General features: G+C 39.4%; 1 protein-coding gene across 2 annotated transcripts in view; it reads left to right on the plus strand.

Moving 5' to 3' along the window:
• The window catches only part of megf10 (multiple EGF-like-domains 10), a 134,247-nt gene that overhangs the window by 103,664 nt on the left and 5,700 nt on the right, over positions 1–24,883 (plus strand). For both annotated transcript variants that reach the window (XM_062031517.1, XM_062031516.1), the window contains exons 10-22: positions 3,631–3,805; positions 7,293–7,413; positions 10,059–10,222; positions 10,303–10,405; positions 10,487–10,633; positions 12,002–12,136; positions 13,255–13,383; positions 13,483–13,611; positions 15,100–15,228; positions 17,667–17,795; positions 17,864–18,088; positions 22,573–22,685; positions 22,762–22,882. In XM_062031517.1, coding sequence (XP_061887501.1) covers positions 3,631–3,805; positions 7,293–7,413; positions 10,059–10,222; positions 10,303–10,405; positions 10,487–10,633; positions 12,002–12,136; positions 13,255–13,383; positions 13,483–13,611; positions 15,100–15,228; positions 17,667–17,795; positions 17,864–18,088; positions 22,573–22,685; positions 22,762–22,882 — 1,820 coding nt within the window. The remainder of the gene's footprint in view (positions 1–3,630; positions 3,806–7,292; positions 7,414–10,058; positions 10,223–10,302; positions 10,406–10,486; positions 10,634–12,001; positions 12,137–13,254; positions 13,384–13,482; positions 13,612–15,099; positions 15,229–17,666; positions 17,796–17,863; positions 18,089–22,572; positions 22,686–22,761; positions 22,883–24,883) is intronic.

The raw sequence follows: 24,883 nt of genomic DNA on the forward strand, positions 1-24,883 counted from the left end.
TAATTTTACTTGATAAGACATCCTAAATTAAGATTTGTATATCTAGAAATTAGCAGGACTTTTAAGATAGAAATAAGCATTTTATTCTGAAAACAAACATTATTCAACTTGCAATTCTTAAAATTAACATCCTCAAGATGTTGCCGAATCTTTACACAATTTTTTTTTTTATTTTTTTTTTTAATTGAAATAGTTATTTTCTCAATTTCAATATTTTTAAACTACAATTGAAAAATATAACTATTGATGCTAAAATTAAGATTAGTCAGTGACTATAAATAAGTAAATAGCTCTTAAAACTAGGGAATTTTCTCAAAACACAATTTTAAACCTTGATGGCTAATAATTTGCAGTGTGATTCCTAATTCCTGTATCAGTCAGGGTATTGCAAAATACTTATTTTACCGATTGCCGATTCTGAAGTTGTTCAGTTCAGTTTCCAGTTGTTTCATTACAGCATGTCCGAAAAGGAGTAGGAAGAAGCAGAGCTTATTTAATCCTACCTCTTTTCATATCATAGCAATTTTATCCCATTACCTTTTTCTCTGTAACAGAACAATGAACGAATAAATATAAATAAATAATATACCATAGTAAACATACAATTATTAAATACATCAATAATCGTTGTCTCAATAAAAAATAATTAAAAAAAGGGTTCGAGATGTTCATCATAATTCTTGTTCTGTGTACTTGGTGAACACTTGTAGTTTGAACCGTATCTTAAACTGAATCATATTGGTGCTTTGTTTAATTTATTTGGTTAATCCGTTCCATAATTTAATTCCACCTACTGATATACTAAAAGTTTTAAGTGTTGTACGAGCATACAGATCTTTTAAATTAGATTTCTCCTCTTTTTTTCAATATTAAAACCCCTTTGACTTTAGAGGTTTCACTGTGTGGAATTATTTTGACAGCTGTGGTTCAGTAACTGTCACTGATCAGTTAAAAAGTGCATGTGTTGTCAGAGAGAGCAGCTGTTCTTGTCATTCTCAATGCTGCTCCTGTATCTGCTGGACCAGCACATATTCAACACATGTCTTCTGCAGGTCGTTTTATAATGATACTAATAATACTACTACAGTACTCTTATAGATGGATAGATATATAGATAGGTTCATGCTGGGTTCAAGCCACAGTTTTGTGAACAGATGTTTTGTTTTATCATCATCTAAACTGAAGATGTTGTATCTCAACAATTAAGCAAGGAGAATACTTAAAAGGCTATTTTTCCACATGGATGCCCCGTGGTCCTCATTTTAATCACATCTTAATCACAATACCTACCTTTAAATATACCATCCATCCATCCATCCATCTTCTTCCGCTTATCCGAGGTCGGGTCGCGGGGGCAGCAGCCTAAGCAGGGAAGCCCAGACTTTCCTCTCCCCAGCCACTTCGTCCAGCTCCTCCCGGATAATAATTAAATAATTTGTATATTTAAAGGACCGATTGTGGCGGTCCTTTAAATATACAAATTATTTAATTATTTACAAAAGAAAAACAAAGCTTAGCCTTGTCTTTTCTGCTACATCTTGGAAAAACTTTTCTGTTATTATTGTTATTAATTGTGTTTTGTTCCCCACACTTTAGTATGGGGAACATATTCTGGGGAACATATTCTAGGTAACAAAGACTTAATTTAGAGTTATTTGGACACTAGGGGTACATATAAGTATTACTGTTATTAGTTATAATGGGTTACTAATAAGCAATAATTCTGAGGTTATTGAGGGAAGACTCTTAGTTAATGGCTTACTGGTTGTATAATAAGGCCATGCAGAATAAGGCATTAATAAGTACTTAATAATGACTCATTAAGAGCCAATATGTTACTAATTTGCATGTTAATAAGCAACTAATTAATGGTGAATATGTTCCCCATACTAAAGTGTTACCTGTTTTTTTTTCTTCAATTATCATTATTATTCTTATTATTTTAATGATTTTTTTCTGGAATAGAGATCCATTTGTCAAAATACAAAAATATATATTTTTTCCCCCTTCACCAAAAAACCTAAATTATTGACAGTACTGTATTGTTTCAAATATGACTAACAACTTAAAAACAAGGGTGTCCAAACTTTCAAAAAACAAAAGTCAAATAATACAAGGACAATTTTGGTCATTTTTATTTTCAAAACCAATACAATATATTAGGGGTGTCCTTCACTTCCGATACGATACCGATGCAGCCTTGACAATTAGCCGATACCGATACGATATCGGCACACTTTTATTATTTTGTAGTGTCAAATGTTAGAAAAGGTTTGATCAAGTCAATCAATCAATCAAAGTTTATTTATAAAGCCCTTAAAGGGCTATAGTGTCTGAAAGGGCTGCACGAGCCACAACTACATCCTCGGCTCAGATCCCACATCAGAGCAAGGAAAAACTCAACCTAATGGGCTACAATGAGAAACCTTGGAGGGGACCGCAGATGTGGGGAACCCCCCCTGGGTGACCGGTGCAATGGACGTCAAGTGGATCTAGTTAATAGTGTGAGAGTCCAGTCCATAGTGGGGCCAGCAGGGGATCATCTTAATTGGAGAGACGTCCCCAACTGATGCACGGATGAGTGGCCCGACTTTGAACAGCTAGCGCGTCATTTGTGGTCATCTAATGACCTCTCCACACAGGAGAGGGGGGCAGAGCAGAAAAGAGACAGCAGATCAACTTGTCTAAAAGGGGGTCTATTTAAAGGCTAGCGTATACAAATGAGTTTTAAGATGGGACTTAAATGCTTCTACAGAACCGGAATTGAGTCATAGTGAAATGAGTCTATCAGAGAACAGTAGTCGGGATGAAAAAGACTAACCTATTATTAACTGTCTATAATGAACATTTGTTGTCTTTAAATTGAAGAGTGGTAATTGCCTGCTCAGTGGCCTTGTGGTTAGAGTGTCCGCCCTGAGATTGGTAGGTTGTGAGTTCAAACACCGGCCGAGTCATACCAAAGACTATAAAAATCGGACCCATTACCCACCATCAAGGGTTGGAATCGGGGGTGAAATCACCAAAATGATTCTGGAGTGCGGCCACTGCTGCTGCTCACTGCTCCCCTCACCTCCCAGGGGGTGGAACAAGGGGATGGGTCAAATGCAGAGGGTAATTTCACCACACCTAGTGTGTGTGTGTGACTTTCAGTGGTACTTTAACTTTAATTAGTGTTTTATTGACAACTACTGGCTACAATAATCCATTGCTCATGATGCAGTAAGTTAAATGATATGGGCATGTTTTTTTTTAACTTTCTAATCAGTTTGGGGACTATGTGTAAGTGATATACAACAATAAATATTTGATACTTTTTTTGTTGTTGCTGATATTGGACCGATATCCAATACCAACACTGGATTGGGACATCCCTACAACATATTATTTGTTTAAATAAAAAACAATCTGCATGTCTGCCTTGTGTTATTAGTGTCAACATTTCAACTTTTTCTCGTGACATTACACCTATTTGCCGTCATTCCAGTTATGTATTTTATTTATTTTTTAGTAAAGGTGGTAACTCTAATGGGCTGTTAGAGCAAAAGGCCCTCAGGCCACACTTTTGGCACCCCTGACTTGAGAAAAAGGCAGGTCCTCACCATAATAGGGTTGTGTTCTTCTCGTCCCCAGTTGCCATCCAATGTCAGGGGAGTGCACGTGTCTGTCAGGTTGGTCTGGCCTCTACTGCAATGAGTCGTGTACTCCGGGGTTCTACGGGGAGTCCTGCCAGCAGGTGTGCCAGTGTCAGAACGGTGCAGACTGCCACAGTGTGACAGGAGCGTGTGTTTGTGCTCCAGGCTTCACGGTAAACTTTTTGTCATGTCAATAATTGCCTGTGCATGATACATAAACAGATTTTTAATTTTACTGTCAAGCTGGCCATAATAAATAAAAAAAACACAGTTGTTAAGCATAACAGAGCTGTGTAGGAAATCCCCACGTTTGCAGATTTTTTAAGGAATTATTTTCCATTTATAGGAACATTTTAAATTTTAAATTTTTTTTTAAAGTAAATGCATCATTAACTAATTATATTTGGAATTAAATACAAAGTGTTATTAAATGTGTCATTGATTTATTTAATGTAAATTACATGTAATGATGTAATTAATTATTGATTTAGTTATTTCATGATTTATTAAATGATTTGATGAATTAATGACACATTTAAGTAATTATTTAAAGATGTATTTATTTAATGTTGTCCAATTTGGCTATCCAAAGTTTTTGGCAGAATCTGATGTCATTTGCCTTACATTGATAAAGTTTGAATTGCCTAGCAAGTGGTCAAAAGCAAACAGCAGTCAGTCCCTCCATGAATTTGGGAAGTCGTGCCTAATCACTCAATTAAACCAATACTCGCAACGTATGCGCTACCTGGCAACTTTGTCCAATACCCGCAACTTTCCCTGGACATTTTGTCCAATCAGTGTCATTTTCACCAATTTAATTTTTTCTTTCAGCGTCTAAACCAGGGGTGTCAAACTAATTTTAGATCGGGGACCACATGGAGAAAAATGTACTCCCAAGTGGGCCGGACTGCTAAAATTATGGCATGATAACTTAAAAACAAAGATAACTTAAGATTGTTTTCTTTGTACAGAAATAGAACAAGCACATTCTGAAAATATACAAATCATATTGTTGTTGTTTTTTTTTTACACTTACATGTTGCAGTATTCTCTTTATTTGTCGTTATGTATACTTTCTGAATAAATTATGTGATAATGTTCATCATTGGTGTTAATTTTCAATCTTTCAAGATAAAAAAAAAAATATCAAAATCAAATTACATGATGTTATTGATGCATTTATCATTTATTATTATAGTGTGCTCATTTTCCTCGACTGGTGCACTGACATCATGTGGTTACATATGTAGTATCATCTACAAAGATACAAATAATTGCTATTGCGACATTTAGTGGACACATTTAGAACAGCAGTTTCTTTCATTCAAAAATTTCGGCTCATTTTTATACTTAGCAACCTCATCCCGCGGGCTGGACAAAACCTGTTCCAGGCCTGATGGCCGCGGGCCGTACGTTTGACACCCCTGGTCTAAGCGATGCTAAGCCTTCTGGGTAATCTAGTACACAAACATACCAGCATCCTCACTTCCTGGTTTACATGTTTACATACATACATATATATATATATATATATATGTCTATATATATATATATATATATATATAGACATATATATATATATATATATAGACATATATATATAGACATATATATATATATATATATAGACATATATATATATATACATATATATAGACATATATATATATATACATATATATAGACATATATATATATACATATATATATACATATATATATATATATATATATATATATATATATATATACATATATATATGTATATATATATATAAAATATGTAAATATATTCTTAACATTTATTTATCCAGGGTGAGACAATTAAGACATACATACATGCATATACATATATATATATATATATATATATATATATATATATATATATATATATATATATATATATATATATATATATATATATATATATATATATATATATATATATGCATGTATATATGTATGCATATTTTAATTATCAATGCTGACCTAGCAAAGAGGCAGCATTTACATGACAGATATGTTGAAGTATGATAATAATCTCTCATTTACCAACAAAAAATGGCACTATAGATTACCCTCAACTGTTCACAAATGCTCTTAACGTGTGAGGGTAATTGTGTGGGAACATAAAAGAATGTTCTAAAATGACAAACATTTTTTAAACGTAAAACATTCACGGAGAATTTCTGCAACTTGTGTACGACAAAGCAGACATTGGACAATAAGAAAGCCTTTTCTGAGGTTTCTTTCTTTATAATCAAGTATTACTGTTATTAGTTATAATGAATTGAAACAGTTCAGTAATTTGCTCTGAGTATGGGCTTTTATTGCCATATAGTGTTTACTTAGTCCAACCGGAACTCTCTAATAACTGAAGTTCCTTGGGTGAATAATGTAAACTCACTACAACGGTATGTTTTAGCGCTTTCATGGCGAGTTTACTGACAGATATAAGTAAGAACTTTACACTACTTTATATTAGAAATGGCAACAGCGGAGGATGAATGTCCCACAACAAGAAGATAGACAAAAAGAAGAAGCTTATTGACTACGGTGTCGGCACGGACTACAAAGGCGGACATGTGCAATTTTTCAGTATTAATGCAGATCCCAAATACAGATCAGCAGGTACCACAAGTTAAGAAAAGTTGCTTTTGCATAATATTGCGAAACAAAACTGCAGTAAATATGTCTTGCCTTATACACACACCATAATAATACTTGTATGTTGAAGCACATCAAGCGGTGCGGCTTCATAGCTTACCAAAGTCGTACTAAAACATTTTGATAGATTTTTGAGCGTCGTGTGTATTGTTTTTATATTTTCAATGGAACATTTAAAATGTTGGTGTTTACTTGAGTCATATTGCCATCATATTACAGTCTACAAGTATCTCTTATGTTTGACTGCCACTGGACACACTTATCATTACACCATGGACCAAATAAAATAGCTTTGAGGTCGGTAAGCAAACCCAGAATTATTCCGTACATTAGGCGCACAGGGTTATAAGGCGCACTGTCGAGTTTTGAGGAAAAAAAAGGATTTTAAATACGCCTTATGGTATGGAATATACGGTATTTATTTTCCACCGTTTGACAAAATCCTGAGCTTTTTGAGGTTAAGGTTACAAGGAACACTTAAATAATTGATAACAAATTCATGAAATCACAAGAAACAAAACATTGCAACGTTTTTTGTAACCTTTTGAAAAAGCTGCCGCGAATTCAGGCATTTTAGACCACAACAATCACAAAAAAAATCCTGCAAAAAAACGACTGGGCAATGCAGCATGACTTCAGCATAATGGTTACTACCATACTCTAACAGCTCAAACCAGTAGGTGGTAGACCAAATTAATCATTAATAATGAGGAAGGTGTTCAGTTTAAACACCTCCTACTGGTTAATGCTGGTTACTTTGGGTGTAAATGCCGAGTTAAAACATTACAAGTAGAGCGCATGATGGCGGCATCATAGATATATAGTCTAGGCTTGATTAAAGTGTTATATTAGGCATTTACATTGGCACCTTACATGTCATAACCCCTAACTAGTGGCACAACACGGTATTATTATTGGCTTAAATGCACAAAAATTGTTAGCCAGAATTACAGAAGTCGCCTCTGATCTAGTCGTGCTTCATTTTTTCAGGCTTTGGACTGCTCAGTGCCGTGCCCAGCAGGATCTCATGGAGCCAAATGCTCATCCACCTGTAACTGTAAGAATGGAGCTCAATGCTCACCTGTGGATGGGTCCTGCTTCTGTAAACCAGGTGAGCTGAAGAACAATAAGATAACTGTAACATATTTTTATTCTTTTATTCTAAAGAATCACACGAGTCCACTGTCTTTCGCTCGCTCCCTGGTGGTTGGCTGATTGTTGGTTGTGAAAGTACTTTAATTGATATGCAGCGGACACTGCTTTTTAAATGTTAATATTAGGGATGATGTTTGATAAGAAATTATTGAGTTCGAGCCCATTATCGAATCCTCTTATCGAACCGATTCCTTATCGATTCTCTTATCGAATCCAGATAGGTTGTTGTATATGGAAAAAAAAACACAATATTTGGTTTAACAAAAGCTCACTTTTATTTTATAAGAAAAAAATAAAATAAAACAAATAAATAAATATTGACTGTTGTTACCCCCCTAAAAAAATTAAATAAAAAAATAAATATTGACTGTTGTTACCCAAAGTATATCAAGTGGGATTTTTCAGAAAAACAAATATATACAGTAACACAAAAACAACCTGTCTCTGTGATCACTATAAGTGTATAAATAATAATATAGTGTTAAATAAAATCAGTCCCTTGGGCACAAAACTGAAAATAATACAGCTCTCCAAAAAGTGCACTTCTGCTGCTATTGGAACATCCTTCTGGGGTCCATCAGTTAACTTAATATTGCCGGCGATCACCCTCATTTAATCGTGATCACGATTCAAATTCGATTCATTGCGCAGCCCTAACTAATATCCTGGGTAATTCCTCTAAGTTAGGACTGGGCTTCCATGTGATGAAACCACAGGCTTAAGTTGTTCTGCCAAAAATTGGCCAACTTGACAGTTGCAGCTACAACCATTAGCCGTGTTGTTAGCATTCAGTGTTGTTAGCATTAGGTGTCCCACGTTGTCACTCCACATCGCTCACGCCAAAGGCTCACCAATGTCATGTGGAGCTGATGATGTTGAAGATGAGGTGAATCAACAGAGTTTATTTCCACTAAGCATTACCTGGACAGCTAATAGCAGTTTTGTTAGCATTAAATAGCATTCTAGTATCGGTACGTCTCACACCTCGTCTTTCGATATTGCTCACATATATGGCTAACCAATGTGGAGATATTTTTATTCATGAGGCAGGAGATGAAGATGAAGTGCATCGAAAAGTTAATAAACTTGATTGTCGCAGTGAAGATAGCAACAAGATTAGCCGGGTGTTTTTGTTTCTTTGGTGAATATTTTTATCGAATGACAAATACAAATGTTCACGAGTGAGGGAAGAGTGGATTGTGAGATCGACAGGCGGATCGGTGCGGCGTCTTCAGTAATGCGGACGCTGTATCGATCCGTTGTGGTGAAGAAGGAGCTGAGCCGGAAGGCAAAGCTCTCAATTTACCGGTCTATCTACGTTCCCATCCTCACCTATTGTCATGAGCTTTGGGTTATGACCGAAAGGACAAGATCACGGGTACAAGCGGCCGAAATGAGTTTCCTCCGCCGGGTGGCGGGGCTCTCCCTTAGAGATAGGGTGAGAAGCTCTGCCATCCGGGGGAGCTCAAAGTAAAGCCGCTGCTCCTCCACATTGAGAAGTGCCAGAAGAGGTGGTTCAGGCATCTGGTCAGGATGCCACCAGAACGCCTCCCTAGGGAGGTGTTTAGGGCACGTCCGACCGGTAGGAGGCCACGGGGAAGACCCAGGACACGTTGGGAAGACTATGTCTCCCGACTGGCCTGGGAACGCCTCGGGATCCCCCGGAAAAAGCTGGACAAAGTGGCTGGGGACAGGGAAGTCTGGGCTTCCCTGCTTAGGCTGCTGCCCCCGTGACCCGACCTCAGATAAGCGGAAGAAGATGGATGGATGGATGGACAAATACAAACACTGCACAGTAATGCATACAATATGTTACGTCTTCGTCGCATGGCTGCGATTGTCGTGTTCCCCTCCAACGCAGGAAACAAGCAGGAGTGACGTACAGGTAATATTAAGCTTTCTTTAATAAATTAAATGCAGGACAAAAATACAAAACTAAAGACGCTAACAAGCGTGGAGCTAAAACAAACCAAAATGTCACCAACGGTGGAAAACGAGGAATGCTAGTGTATAGAAGAATCTCTAGAGCGAGGAGAAAACCAGGAGAACGTAAATGTTGCCTATTGCAAACATCGACCCAGCAACTACTGCTGGGTGACAGGAAACTATAAAGGGGAGTGATTAACCAAAACATCAGGTGGGAACACTAATTGCAAAACTAAGACAGGTGAGGAGAATCAGTGCCCATGGAAACCAACAGAAAACAAGGAAAGGGTGCACCTAGGGAACAGACTAAAACAGAAAAACTACCAAACCCAAATCATATCATGACACAATACATCCATCCATCCATCCATCCATTTTCTACCGCTTGTCCCTTTTGTGGTCGCGGGGGGAAAACTCAATTTAAAACGTAATATTTGAAGCACGATGTGGCGAGAGGGGACTGTTCTACTTCACAGCAATTTGTAACTCGTTCCCTGACAAGGTTTTGATGAAAGATCTGGATCTGGTTCCAACGGTATTATGGAACACACTGGGGCAACCCACTACCTTAATACAGAATTTATTGCAGAGGGCCCATTTCATTGTACATTATGAATAAGAAATTAACATACTGTGTTGCATTGCTCTTAATAATGACATACCTGCTTTAACCAGGGTGGCATGGAGTGGACTGCTCTATCAATTGTCCCAGTGGCACGTGGGGTCTCGGCTGTAACATGACCTGTTTGTGTGGAAATGGAGGTGCATGTGATGCCGTGACCGGTCACTGTACCTGTGCTGCAGGCTGGAGAGGCCAGAGATGTGAACTCGATTGCCAGGTCGGAACACCGGAAGTCTTCAAAACTTTCTCTCAAATTACTATAACACACAGAACTAGAAAATAACAAGTCTCCTTTAGGACGGTACCTATGGTCTCAGCTGTAAAGAGCGCTGTGACTGCAGTCATGCCGACGGATGTCATCACTCCACCGGACACTGCCGCTGCCTGCCTGGTTGGACAGGTAAAGGACAATGGATGTCATTGTCAGGACAATGTCAAAACCCTTCATAGATGACATTGTTGTGTGTTTGTTTGTGGGCAGGTATCCATTGTGACAGTGTATGTGCAGAGGGCCGCTGGGGCCCAAACTGCTCACTTGCCTGCCACTGCAAAAATGGAGCGTCTTGCACCCCAGATGAAGGAACCTGCGAGTGTGCGCCAGGATTCAGAGGCACCACCTGTCAGAGAAGTATGTGATTCCACAAGTTTTGTTCGATATATGAAATTTTTAGTGGAGCCCCCAAAATTCACTGACCGTGATATCCAGCCTTCAATGAGGCAACAAGTGGAATACAGTAGCACTCAAAATTATTCATTTCATATTGTATTTATTTGCAATGTTTATCACATTTACAGTAGTTTGCCACAAAACATAGCATTCACAAGCATGTTTTATTGCACATTTTGCTTGGCTCAGTAATTATTTTGGTTTTGCTGTGATTATTATTAAGGTATGTCAGTATGTGGGTATACAGCCTGTATGTTCCAATATAACTTTTTCCCTTACATTGCGATACCAATATTGCAGTTTATAGTATTGGCCAATAGCGATGTAATCCGATACGATATCAGGTTGAATCCTAGGACATATTTGATTCATTTTACAGTGAGGCATGTTAGAAAAGGCATGATCACTAATCTATTTATTTTCAACCGTCTGGAATGGACTAATGCTGTCTTTAAATTGAATTGGAGTGGTCATTTGTGTTTGGAGACACTAAGTGGTCACAGTAATTCCTTGAGTTAAGCTCATGATGCAGTTAATTGAATGATGCAGACACGTTTGTTACTGGATACTTTCTAATATGCTTCGCCTTGAAGACTTCGTATATGTAAGTAATATGCAACTATAATTATAGGTTTCCTGTTATAAATTGACAGAACATTACCTAGAGGTAGTCCACTTTGAGGGCTTGTTTCCCAGCCAAGTGTTTGAGCTGATGCCGAGTCTGCAACCGCACGTGACGCCACTTGCAACAAAGATATCGAAATATTGTAGCGTTTAATTTTACGTCAATCAATACCCGAGCGGAATTCAGTTGGTACCTCTAAACCAGTGGTTCTTAACCTTGTTGGAGGTACCGAACCCCACCAGTTTCATATGCACATTCACCGAACCCTTCTTTAGTGAAAAATATAATGTTTTTTTTTTCAAAATCAAGACAAATTTATATGATTTTTTACTGGTGCACAAAATGAACCGTGCATGAACATCACCTTGTTCAAAGAACAAAACCAACACAGTGCATGAACTCACAACAAATTACACACCTGCAAATCAGTTTGACTTCTGCTGTTGCCGTATCCATAATATGCCGATAGCGAGAAGTGTTTATGTACACGATGAGTCGGGTGTGGCTTGACCTCCACGGCGGAGGCTCCACCGAACCCCTGAGGCCATCTCACCGAACCCCTAGGGTTCGATCGAACCCAGGTTAAGAACCACTGATCTAAAAGTACCACCTTTGGTGCCCATCCCTAACAGTTATGAATATTGAGTGAATTGTTTTTGCTATACCATTACATGAGTTACATTATCCAATCTTTGTCTTTGCAGTCTGCTCCCCGGGTTACTTTGGTCACCGTTGTAGTCAGACATGTCCGCAGTGCGTCCACAGCAATGGACCATGTCACCATATAAGCGGCCAGTGTGACTGTCTCCCCGGCTTCAAGGGAGCACTTTGCAATGAGGGTGAGCTGAGACCTACTTTTTATACCAAACCTGCACCAAAAAGTGAAAGACATTTATCTAAACCAGGGGTCGGCAACCCAAAACGTTGAAAGAGCCATATTGGACCAAAAATACAAAAAATAGTATGTCTGAAACCGCAAAAAAATAAAAGCTGTATATAAGTCTTATAATGAAGGCAACACATGACGTAAGTGTCTATATTAGCTTTATTAGCCTACTATCAAAATGTCTATATGTCGCAGGCTGAAGCAAATCTTCGTTGACAGAAATGATGAAATGTAATATTTATTCTACACATTTTTACAACATTTCTTTCTTTCTTTCTTTAGTTTATTTCGAACATGAACACACTTACATCTTAATACGTCACACAATTTCATCATTAGAAACCATTAGTAAATCAGAGGTTACTCAGAGGGTGAGATAACTCCTGGAAATTACTAGCTTTTAATGTCCAAAGGTATAGATGTGTGTCCCCAAGTTAAAGGAAATGGCAGGCTGTGTTCCTTTAATAGATTTATTATAATCTTTGGCAAGCTAGGTAATGTTTGCTGTGGTCTGGAACAACATGGCACACAATGCAGCCAATATTACATACAGATAATGTGTCATGATGAGACATGCATATATAAATTATATACAAAGAGGATAAAAGTAAAGGATATTAAATGAGCTCAAATATACCTACAAATAAGTTATGATGATGCAATATGTACATACAGCTAGCCTAAATAGCATGTTAGCATTGATTAGCTTGCAGTCATGCTCTGACCAAATATGCCTGATTAGCACTCCAACCAGTCAATAACATCAACAAAGCGCACCTTTGTGCATTCACGCACAGCATAAAACGTTTGTTGGACAAAATGAAACAAAGGAGTGGAAGATTTTACATGTAAACGACCTGTTGCGTTTTTCCCACATCTTTTTCCATTTTCAATCCTTTTTTAAAAATGCTCCAGGGAGCCACTAGGGCGGCACTAAAGAGCCGCGGGTTGCTGACCCCCGATCTAAACAAAACTGTTCAAATCTATACATACGTTTTATCCCTGTGTAGCGGCAGCACTCCTGTCATTAAGAAACACATCTGACAATTGCATGATGTGACTTATGTGCAGTGTGTCCCAGTGGTTACTATGGTAAGAAGTGCACCCTGAGCTGCAGGTGCACCAACAATGGCACCTGTAACCCCATCGATGGATCCTGCCAGTGTTTTCCAGGATGGATCGGCAGTGACTGTTCACAGCGTCAGTTCACTTACTTCAATTAAACACTGTTAAATAGGTTTGTCTGTTGCCCTACACTTGATAATGCTTGATTTTTTATTTTTTTTTACTGTTTTGCAGCATGTCCGCCTAGACAGTGGGGGCCAAACTGCATCCACACGTGTAACTGCCACAATGGAGCTCGTTGCAGTGCTTACGATGGAGAATGCAAGTGCACCCCGGGATGGACCGGCCTTTATTGCACACAACGTCAGTCGCATACCAACTATTTTTTGCACCTAACAATCCCAACAAATGACTTCACTTAGCCAAAACTCAATTGTGATCGTAACCCTTAAATCAAGTCTTACTACAATGGTATATCTGGTTATGAGTTTAATTGTTTCTGTGACAGCGTTGCCCATAGTAAATTAATCAAAATCCATTTCATTGGTGCTTGCCCCCATACAGCAAAAACTATTGTATAAAAAAACAATACAACAGAATGTTTAACAAACAAATACAGTAGTTTTATCAAGTAATGTAATAATAATGTACAGTATTTACCTTGGAGAGTGGACTTATATGGTAGCTCCTGCCAATGCTGCTTCTCCGTCAAACACACCATCAGCAGCTTCTCCATATTTTCATGGATGATTATTTCTTTGCACTGTACTTCACACTCACTTTCTTCTTCCCATGCTTGGAAAAACAAAGTTACACTATATTGCCAAAAGTATTTGGCCACCTGCCTTGACTCACATATGAACTTGAAGTGCCATCCCGTTCCTATCCTGGAGCATTCAAAGTTCCTTTCACTGGAACTAAAGGGCCAAGCCCATCTCCTGAAAAACAACCCCACACCATAATTCCTCCTCCACCAAATTTCACACTCGGCACAATGCAGTATGAAATGTACTGTTTTCCTGGCAACCTCCAAACCCAGACTCCTCCATCAGATTGCCAGATGGAAAAGCGGGATTCATCACTCCAGAGACATGGAAACCCATTCCATGAAGCGCTCTGCGTACTGTACGTGGGCTAATTGGAAGGTCACATGAAGTTTGGAGCTCTGTAGCGACTGACTGTGCAGAAAGTCGGCGACCTCTTTGCACTATGCGCTTCAGCATCCGCTGACCCCTCTCTGTCAGTTTACGTGGCCTACCACTTGGTGGCTGAGTTGCTGTTGTTCCCAAACTCTTCCATTTTCTTATAATAAAGCCGACAGTTGACTTTGGAATATTTAGGAGGGAGGAAATTTCACGACTGGATTTGTTGCACAGGTGGTATCCTATGACAGTTCCACGCTGGAAATCACTGATCTCCTGAGAGCGGCCCATTCTTTCACAAATGTTAGTAGAAACAGTCTCCATGCCGAAGTGCTTGATTTTATACACCTGTGGCCGGGCCAAGTTATTAGGACACCTGATTCTGATCATTTGGATGGGTGGCCAAATACTTTTGGCAATATAGTGTATGTCCATCTCTAGCTATAAGCTAATGTGAGCAAGTAAGATGATGTTTTGGACGCCCACTACGGGGTTCACTGTGACATTATCTACACCAACTAGCAGCGGGGAGGCTAATAACCCCTAATTTTTAATGGTAACAATTAGCCGAGAGACAACTCATATCCAGAAAAACTTGCCAGATGCAGCAGTCGTGTCCTGAGGTACCACAACAGTCATTTGATGGTCTGTCAGAAAGCATTCTGTAAATGTTTTGACTCCTATAACATGTGATGGCTCCCTTTTTCAGGTTGTCCTTTGGGGTTTTATGGCAAAGATTGTTCACAGACATGCCAATGCAGGAATGGAGCAGACTGCGATCACAACTCTGGACAATGCACCTGTCGCACTGGCTTTATGGGACAGCATTGCGAACAAAGTATGTAATAATAGTTGTTTAATCCTAAATATCATATACAGCTCTTTTCCTTTTCTGTGCATTCTAAATAGTAAAAAACTGCCAGCACAAGGCAGCTAACCATGCAGGTAACAGGTAATCTATTCCGCCTGATAAAGCCCTCTAAAAAGCATCCAAAAACCAACAATGGTTTTTTATATACATGCTCTAAGTACATATATAATGTAGTAACAGACACATGTGTGATAAAAGGTAATATTTACAGTATTTTGGTCATTTTAAGCACTACTTTAACTTCTTAGGTGGCCACATTGATTTCACAGTGCGCATAGCAACAAACACTACTTCCGTCAACAATACCATTGAGAGCATTTTCTGTGTTTGCTACTATTCCTTGGAGTGGTATCATATAGCACAATTGCAAAATGATTCATCGACAAAACGTATTTACTTACAATGCCGCCAGTGGCCGGAGGAGTAGTGGGAATAAGATGCTGTGAGCAAGGCGCTGTGTCACTACGCCAGAAAAGTAGTTTGTCTGTGTTAGCTTCTACAATAACAATGTTGCGACAACTTGGTTAATATGCAGGCTACAGCATGTAAGTGGAGCATTGCTGGCGATTTCTGGATGTTTTTTTTAGATTGAGTTATAGGCAAAATACAAAACCCAAAGCCAGTGAAGTTGGCACGTTGTGTAAATAGTAAATAAAAACAGAGCACAATGATTTGCCAATCCTTTTCAACTTATATTCAATTGAATAGACTGCAAAGACAAGATATTTAATGTTTGAACTGAGAAACTTAATGTTTTTTGCAAATAATCATTAACTTAGAATTTTAATGGCAGCAACACATTGCAAAAAAGTTGGCACAGGGTCATTTTTACAACTGTGTTACATGGCCTTTCCTTTTAACAAAACTCAATAAACGTTTGGGAACTGAGGAGACCCAATTTTTGAAGCTTTTCAGGTGGAATTATTTCCCATTCTTGCTTGATGTACAGCTTAAGTTGTTCAACAGTCCAGGGTCTCCGTTGTGGTATTTAAGGCTTCATAATGCACCACACATTTTCAATGGGAAACAGGTCTGGACTACAAGCAGGCCAGTCTAGTCCCTGCACTCTTTTACTATGAAGCCACGCTGTTGTAACACGTGGCATGGCATTGTTTTGCTGAAATAAGCAGGGGCGTCCATAATAAAGTTGCTTGGATGGCAACATCTGTTGCTCCAAAATCTTTATGTACCTTTCAGCATTAATGGTGCCTTCACAGATGTGTAAGTTACCCATGCCTTGGGCACTAATACACCCCCATACCATCACAGATGCTGGCTTTTGAACTTTGTGCCAGTCTGGATGGTTCTTTTCCTCTTTGTTCCGGAGGACACGACATCCACAGTTTCGAAAAACAATTTGAAATGTGGACTTGTCAGACCCCAGAACACTTTTCCATTTTGCATCAGTCCATCTTAGATGAGCTCGGGCTCAGCAAAGCCGGCAGCGTTTCTGGGTGTTGTTGATAAATGGCTTTCGCTTTGCATAGTAGAGTTTCGACTTGCACTTACAGATGTAGCGACTAACTGTAGTTACTGACAGTGGTTTTCTGAAGTGTTCCTGAGCCCCATGTGCTGATATGCTTTACACAATGATGTCACTTTTTGATGCAGTACCGCCTGAGAGATCGAAGGATAGTAATATAATATAATATCATTGCTTACGTGCAGTGATTTCTCCAGATTGTCTGAATCTTTTGATATTACAGACCGTAGATGGGGAAATCCCTAAATTCCCTGCAATAGTTCATTGAGAAATGTTGTTTTTAAACTGTTCAACAATTTGCTCTCGCATTTTTTCACAAAGTGGTGACCCTCGCCCCATCCTTGTTTGTGAATGACTTAGCATTTCATGGAAGCTGCTTTTATACCAAATCATGGCACCCACCTGTTCCCAGTTAGCCTGTGGAATGTTTCAAATAAGTGTTTGATGAGCATTCCTCAACTTTCCCGGTCTTTTTTGCCACTTGTGCCAGCTTTTTTGAAACATGTTGCAGGCCTCAAATTCCAAATGAGCTAATATTTGCAAAAATTAACAAAGTTTTCCAGTTCGAACGTTAAGTATCTTGTCTTTGCTGTCTATTCAATTAAATATAGGTTGAAAAGGATTTGCAAATCATTGTATTTTTTATTTATTTACGATGTAAGCAAGGTGCCAACTTCACTGGTTTTGGGGTTTGGAAATCAATCCCCATTATATACATTGTTAGCGGCCTCTGTTCGCAGTTTTTCACGATTTAGAATCCACAGAATACAAGAGTGTGTGTTCTTGTCTCACATACGGATTTTGGATGATGGGCAATGAGAGATGATGATGACATTGTGTGTGCACTCCAATTTGATATCAATGCTTGATACGATCAATGCTATTTATTTACCTTTAAGCGTGACTTGTTTTGTTACCCCAGAGTGTCTTTCTGGTTCATATGGTTATGGCTGCCGTCAGGTGTGTGACTGTCTCAATAACGCCACCTGTGATCACATCACTGGCACATGCTACTGCCAACCAGGCTGGAAGGGTGTCCGTTGTGACCAAGGTAAGTCAAGCTAGTTATTAATTGTATTTAATGTATAACTTTGTGTGTCCTCGACCTTCCATCTACAGCCGCCGTCGTCATTGGCAGCCTCAACACTTTGACAAGTGCCGCCATGCAGGTGGACACCTACCAGATCGGCGCCATCGCGGCAATCATCGTGCTGGTACTACTGGTGCTCTTCTTCCTCCTCCTCTTCATCATCTATAGGAAGAAGCAGAAAGGAAAAGAAGCGGCCATGCCAGCAGTAACTTACACGCCCGCTATGAGAGTGACAGCTGACTACACCATCACAGGTCATAATGCTTTGTTGTACAGTGCTGTGTACCTCGCTTTTCCTTAGTGGTCCGTTCCAAAAGAGCAGACCATGTCCGAATCTTTTTTTTTTTTTTTAGCAAAAATCCCATCAATCAGTGACAGAAACCCCAAAATCTGAACATAAGAAACATTTTACAGAGAATATTTATAGTTGTTGTCAGGTTTAAACACTGATGACATCTATTAAACGAGACAAGAAGCAAGGAATTAATCAGAGACAGAATAAAATTTGGCTCATTTGAGGAGAGCGCGTCTGGGCTGTACACTTGTACAGTCTCCATCACACTTTGGCGAAAGATTGTACGCTCCCTCTTTTATTTGGACTTTCCCTGATTACGTGGCAACAGCTGTTTCTAAGGGACGGGGGTCGTAAACAGCCATCCCCTTTGGTTTAAAGAAAAGGTCGTAAACAGTTCACAGAAAAGGTCGTAAAAGAGTTCAAAGAAGAGGTGTATGGAACTTGGGCAGATCCTGCTTTCTCTCCGCTTTGTAGTTCTTGGGTCAAAACAATATATTTCTGTTGATTACAATACATGAAATAAACAGAACACCTTCATGTTGCTTCCCATCCTGCACAGTGGAGTTTTACAAGCCTTCTGCTTGGTAGGATTAAAGACAGCTTTTGTCTGCTTGCCGGGAACTCATTGAAACACAAAGTTTTGTGATGACTTAGATACAATTATTCTAACAGTTGTACATGCAGAAAACAATACCAAATACAAATAAATGGCAAATGAAATGGATAAATTAACCTTTTAACATCACTTTTAGCTTTTTTGAAGACTTTTGAGCCGAGAAGAGGAAAAGCGCCACACTGACACGACCTTTGCACTTTCCTATACAAGTTCTTTTTTCAATTCAAAGTGTTTCTTACATCTTTTGTCAAAAGTTTAGCAACTTTCTTTGGCCCAAGGATGGCTTAATTTACAGTCAAACAGACTAATTTGTTATGTGTGACGTTTGACCCCATGATAACCTTTTTTACTATATCCGAAAATCAGGGTAAACTTGTTTCTGAAAATCTTTGTCGGAAACCAAATCTTACGAAAAATAGGGAGTTTGGAAAACAAAGTACCATTGTATTTATTTTTTATTTCGGACTGGACCACACATAATTGTATTTTTCTGGGTATGAAGGGTCGAACTGGACAAAATTGTTACGCTCAAGAAAGAACTGAACCCCGGAAGAAATACGTCTTTAAATAATTACTTAGAATTTGTCATCAATGAATTCTAATTGAAATTGAATACGTAAAGGTGTGATTAAATGTGTCATTCATTTGTTCAATGTAAAAGTATATTTCCTTATTGAATAATTTAATTGAATATATAATTAACTAATTAAGTCATTTATTGATTTCATTATTTTTTTTAAATTGTTATATTTATAGACTTATTTATCCCATAATGGGGAAATTACATTGTTGCAGTGCAGGTTTTTACATACCGTAACACACAGTAAAAAAATAGTAATAAATACTACATCCATCCATCCATCCATCTATCTTCTTCCGCTTATCCGAGGTCGGGTCGCGGGGGCAGCAGCCTAAGCAGGGAAGCCCAGACTTTCCTCTCCCCAGCCACTTCGTCCAGCTCCTCCCGGGGGATCCCGAGGCGTTCCCAGGCCAGCCGGGAGACATAGTCTTCCCAACGTGTCCTGGGTCTTCCCCGTGGCCTCCTACCGGTCGGACGTGCCCTAAACACCTCCCTAGGGAGGCGTTCGGGTGGCATCCTGACCAGATGCCCGAACCACCTCATCCCACCCAGGAGCAGCGGCTTTACTTTGAGCTCCTCCCGGATGGCAGAGCTTCTCACCCTATCTCTAAGGGAGAGGCCCGCCACCCGGCGGAGGAAACTCATTTCGGCCGCTTGTACCTGTGATCTTGTCCTTTCGGTCATAACCCAAAGCTCATGACCGTAGGTGAGGATGGGAACGCAGATCGACCGGTAAATTGAGAGCTTTGCCTTCCGGCTCAGCTCCTTCTTCACCACAACGGATCGATACAGCGTCCGCATTACTGAAGACGCCGCACCGATCCGCCTGTCGATCGCACAATCCACTCTTCCCTCACTCGTGAACAAGACTCTGAGGTACTTGAACTCCTCCACATATTGCTGACTAATATGTATAGATAGAAGATAAAATACGACAAAAAAACACCAACATCGGTATTGCTCAACACAAAAAAAAAAAATCGCAGTAATCAAAAAAGTGCGTTGTGAAGTCCTATGGTTGTCGGTAGAAAGGGACCTGCGGTAGCGCTCCTTCTTACATTGCGAATGTAGCAGTCGGATGCTGAAGGAGCTACTCAGGGCCTCCACAGTGTTGTGCATGGGGTGAGAGGGACTGGACTTTATGGATGTCAACTTGGTCAGCATTCGTCTGTCAGCCACCTCCTCAATACTGTCTAGTGGGCAGCCTAGGACAGAGTCAGCTCTCCTAATTAGTTTATTAAGTCTGTTCCTTTCTCTGACTGTGCTGCCCCTCCCCCAGCAAACGACGACATAGAACACCGCAGAAACCACCGCAGTGTCGTAAAAGGTGCACAGCCGTGACCCGCACACCCCGAAGGTCCTCAGTCTCCTCAAGGGGTGTAGGCGACTTTGACCCTTCTTGTACAAAGCGTTTAAATTTTGAGTGCAGTCCAAATACCAAATAATATATTGTGATATATGACGTTATCGCAGGTGGCTGCAATTTACATTGCTATAGAGATTTTAGTCTCTATAGTATCACCCTTCCATATTCTGAATATACATAAAGACATACATGTTAAGCAACGTTCCCTCTAAGGTGCGCGCCTGTGCAATTGCGCACTGCTCAAGCGTCCTCTGCGCACGGCAAATCTATGCCACGCATAAAATCAAATAAAAAAATAAGCGCATAACAATTTTCGACACACGGACACGACAGAGAAAACAGTTTTCGTCATCATTGTTCAAATATTGTAACGTCTGTCGAGACGCTTTGACGACATGAATTCCATCGATCACTTTACTGAGCAAAACTCTTTATTGTCGGCCATAAACACATCACCAAAACTTTAGTAAAAAAAATGGTATCTAGCAAAAGTGGTCATTTTCTGCAGTACAAACCAGACCAAAAGCAACTTTGTTATATCAACAGCAGCCGCTCGCTCTTTCTCACTTGCGCCAACACATGCACATATGGCACTTAGCCAGTGATGCGTTTACAGCCACACAAAAAGTCGGACAACTCCAACACCACACATAAAGTGTCATTCCAGGTCGTTACACTATGATTTACCAATCAAATGTGTGCTTATTCTAGTGTCATTTATTAGGAATCTTCATTTATAAATATTAATCATGACATGCTTTTAGTATATTAAATAAATACTAATAAAAATATATTTTTTACAAACAGGAAGTTGCAGGAATGTACACATGATCCCCTGCTTACATCTCATTGTGCAACATGTGAATGTTTTAATGGGAACTAAATGCAATGTCTGAAAGGGGTACAAATTATTTCCAAAGCAGGATCTCCACCCAGACAAACAATACAAGTACACAGTTCATGAAAAACAAAATTTGTTGTTATTGTCATTGTAAGTGGGCCTACACACTTATATTAGAAATGGAAATGACTGCTGTCATTTGATTATAATAATAAGAGAATGTTGTCTGTCTATCTGTGTTGGCCCTGCGATGAGTTAGTGATTTGTCCAGGGTGTACCCCGCCTTCCGCCCGAATGCAGCTGAGATAGGCTTGTAAATAATGTAAATAATTCAATGTGATTATCTTGTGTGATGACTGTATTATGATGATAGTATATATGATAGTATATATCTGTATCATGAATCAATTTAAGTGGACCCCGACTTAAACAAGTTGAAAAACTTATTCGGGTGTTACCATTTAGTGGTCAATTGTACGGAATATGTACTTCACTGTGCAACCTACTAATAAAAGTCTCAATCAATCAATCAAAATAGGCTCCAGCACCCCCCGCGGCCCTGAAAGGGACAAGCGGTAGAAAATGGATGGATGGATGGAGATTGAACTTGTTATTTAGTCAGGTTTGGAACAGGTGTGTTGCTAGTGTAGCCACAGTGTGCACGTCTGATGTTGCTCACATGGGCTCCACTGAATGCTCAGGGAGTTTTTGCATTTGCTCACACACATGAAAAATTAGAGGGAACATTGATGTTAAGTAACTAGATCGTTTCTTTGCTCTTTTAAGAGATTTTCAGTGATTGAGCTTCGTAGATAGAGTTGTGTTAGTGTTGGTGCTATCAAGTTTGCACATGTTTCAGTACACGCAAACTTTTACTAGATCAGGCCCATAATCTCAAACGCATTGTGTTTCAACTTATGCGTGATGCGTTTGAGAAATATGCACTTGCTGGTCGATGTATTTTGGAACTCGTGCATCGGCAAATCTGATCAATGGCGGTCTATAGTCGTATTCATTCTTTCTACATGTTCACTTTTCAGATGCTCAGGCACCACATGACATTCACCCCAGTAATTACTTCACCAACCCCAGCTACCACACTCTGACACAGTGCATCAGCCTACAACATGTTAATAACTCTCCATATGAAAAAGTAAGTTCTTTTTTTTCTCAACTTTTCATGACTGTTTTCATGATAGCAGCTTTCATTTTTGTGCTTTTTCTTAAAGGCTAAGAACAACATGTTTGCCAACTTAAAGGACGTGAAGGAAAGAAAGCGATATCCTCTTCCTGATGCCACCGGCACCCTGCCTGCTGGATGGAAACATGGGGACAGCGTCAACGAACTGGGTGAGATCATTTCCTATATGAGTCGGCTTTAATTAGAGCTTTATCTCCAAATCAAAGTACGCTGTGATTATTTTCGCAATGATTATTTCAGATACAAATCAATTTGTTGATCTTTTTATAAACTTAAAGCAGAGTTTTAACTTGAGACGTCCCAATAGCGATCATGGGATTGGACCGGGGACGATATTTGCCTTTTTTAACTAATCAGCGATCTTTGCCCCAGCTGTGTCCCAGTGTTTAGCTGCTAAAGCATATACCGTATTTTCCGGACTATAGGGCGCACTGCCAGGTCTAGTCAGGTCTATTTTCATACAAAAGGCGCACCGGATTATAGGGCGCATTAAAAGGGTTATATTATATATATTTTTTCTAACTTGAAAACACTTCCTTGTGGTCTACATAACATGTAATGGTGGTTCTTTGGTCAAAATGTTGCATAGATTATGTTTTACAGACCATCTTCAAGTTGTTTTCTGACAGTTGCTTCAGGATGCGCCGTTTTGTGGGCTGTCTTATTTACGTGGCTCCCCGTCATCTTTGTTGTAGCGGTGTAGCGTGCAAGGACGGGAGTGGAAGAAGTGTCAAAAGATGGAGCTAACTGTTTTAATGACATTCAGACTTTACTTAAATCGATAACGGAGCAGCATCTCCTCATCCGGAAACAACAACAAGGCCGCTGTAATGTATCCCGTGAAAAACCGTCCGACCAGAACTCTCTAATAACTAAAGTTCCTTGGGTGGATAATGTAAACTCACTATACCGGTATGTTTTAGCGCTTTCATGGCGAGTTTACTGACAGATATAAGTGAGAACTTTACACTACTTTATATTAGAAATGGCAACAGCAGAGGATGAATGTCCCATAACAAGAAGATAGAGAAAAACTACGTCGTCTGGACGGACTACAAAGGCGGACGCGCGCAATCTTTCAGGATTTTAGAAGATCCCAAATACAGATCAGCAGGTACCAGAATGTAAGAAAAGTTGCTTTTGCATAATACTGCGAAACAAAACACCAGATAAGGCCTTACCTTATACACACACCATAATAATATTTGTATGTTGAAGCTCAGTACAATCCATCAAGCGGTGCGGCTTCATAGCTTACCAAAGTCGAACTAAAACATTTTGATAGATTTTTTAGCGCTGTGTGTAATGTTCTATATTTTCAATGGAACATATACAATTTTGGTGTTGTTTACTTGAGTCATATTGCAGTCTACATGTATCTCGTATGTGTGACTGCCATCTACTGGTCACACTTATCACTTCACCATGTACCAAATAAAAAAGCTTCAATGTCGGTAAGCGCAACCAAAATTATTCTGTACATTAGGCGCACCGTCGAGTTTTGAGAAAATTAAAGGATTTTAAAGTGCGCCTTACAGTCCGAAAAATACGGTACTCACGTGAAAGATTCCGTCAAAAGGGATGCACACTCAAAAAGACACAATTACATTTCCACATTCCTTGTTACACACGTGCAGGTTTTGCATGAATTCCAGGAGGTTGAGTGTCTTGCCAGAACACTGGCTCTAATTTGAGAGCAAGCTGCAATGAACGTGTCGTGTATCCACTTCTAAGATACTAATCCTCACCACCATGGCAGAGAATAAACTACCGTAATTTCCGGACTATAAGCCGCTACTTTTTCCCCTCGTTCTGGTCCCTGCGGCTTATACAAGGGTGCGGCTTATTTACGGCCTGTTCTTCTCCGACACCGACGAAGAGGATTTCGGTGGTTTTAGTACGCAGGAGGAAGACGATGACACAATGATTAAAGACTGACTTTTCATATACCGGTAGGCTGGTTATTTTGATAACGTACAGGCGAGCACTTTGTATTACTTTGCACCGTTGTATTATTTGTACTCTGCACGAATGCTGTTTGCCATGTCAAAGATGTGAAAGTTTGATTGAATGATTGAAAGATTTATTGTTAATAAATGGGACGCTTTGCGTTCCCAAACAGTCATCTCTGTCCCGACAATCCCCTCCGT

This window comes from Entelurus aequoreus, linkage group LG21 (genome assembly GCF_033978785.1).
Source record: "Entelurus aequoreus isolate RoL-2023_Sb linkage group LG21, RoL_Eaeq_v1.1, whole genome shotgun sequence".
Lineage (NCBI taxonomy): Eukaryota > Metazoa > Chordata > Actinopteri > Syngnathiformes > Syngnathidae > Entelurus > Entelurus aequoreus.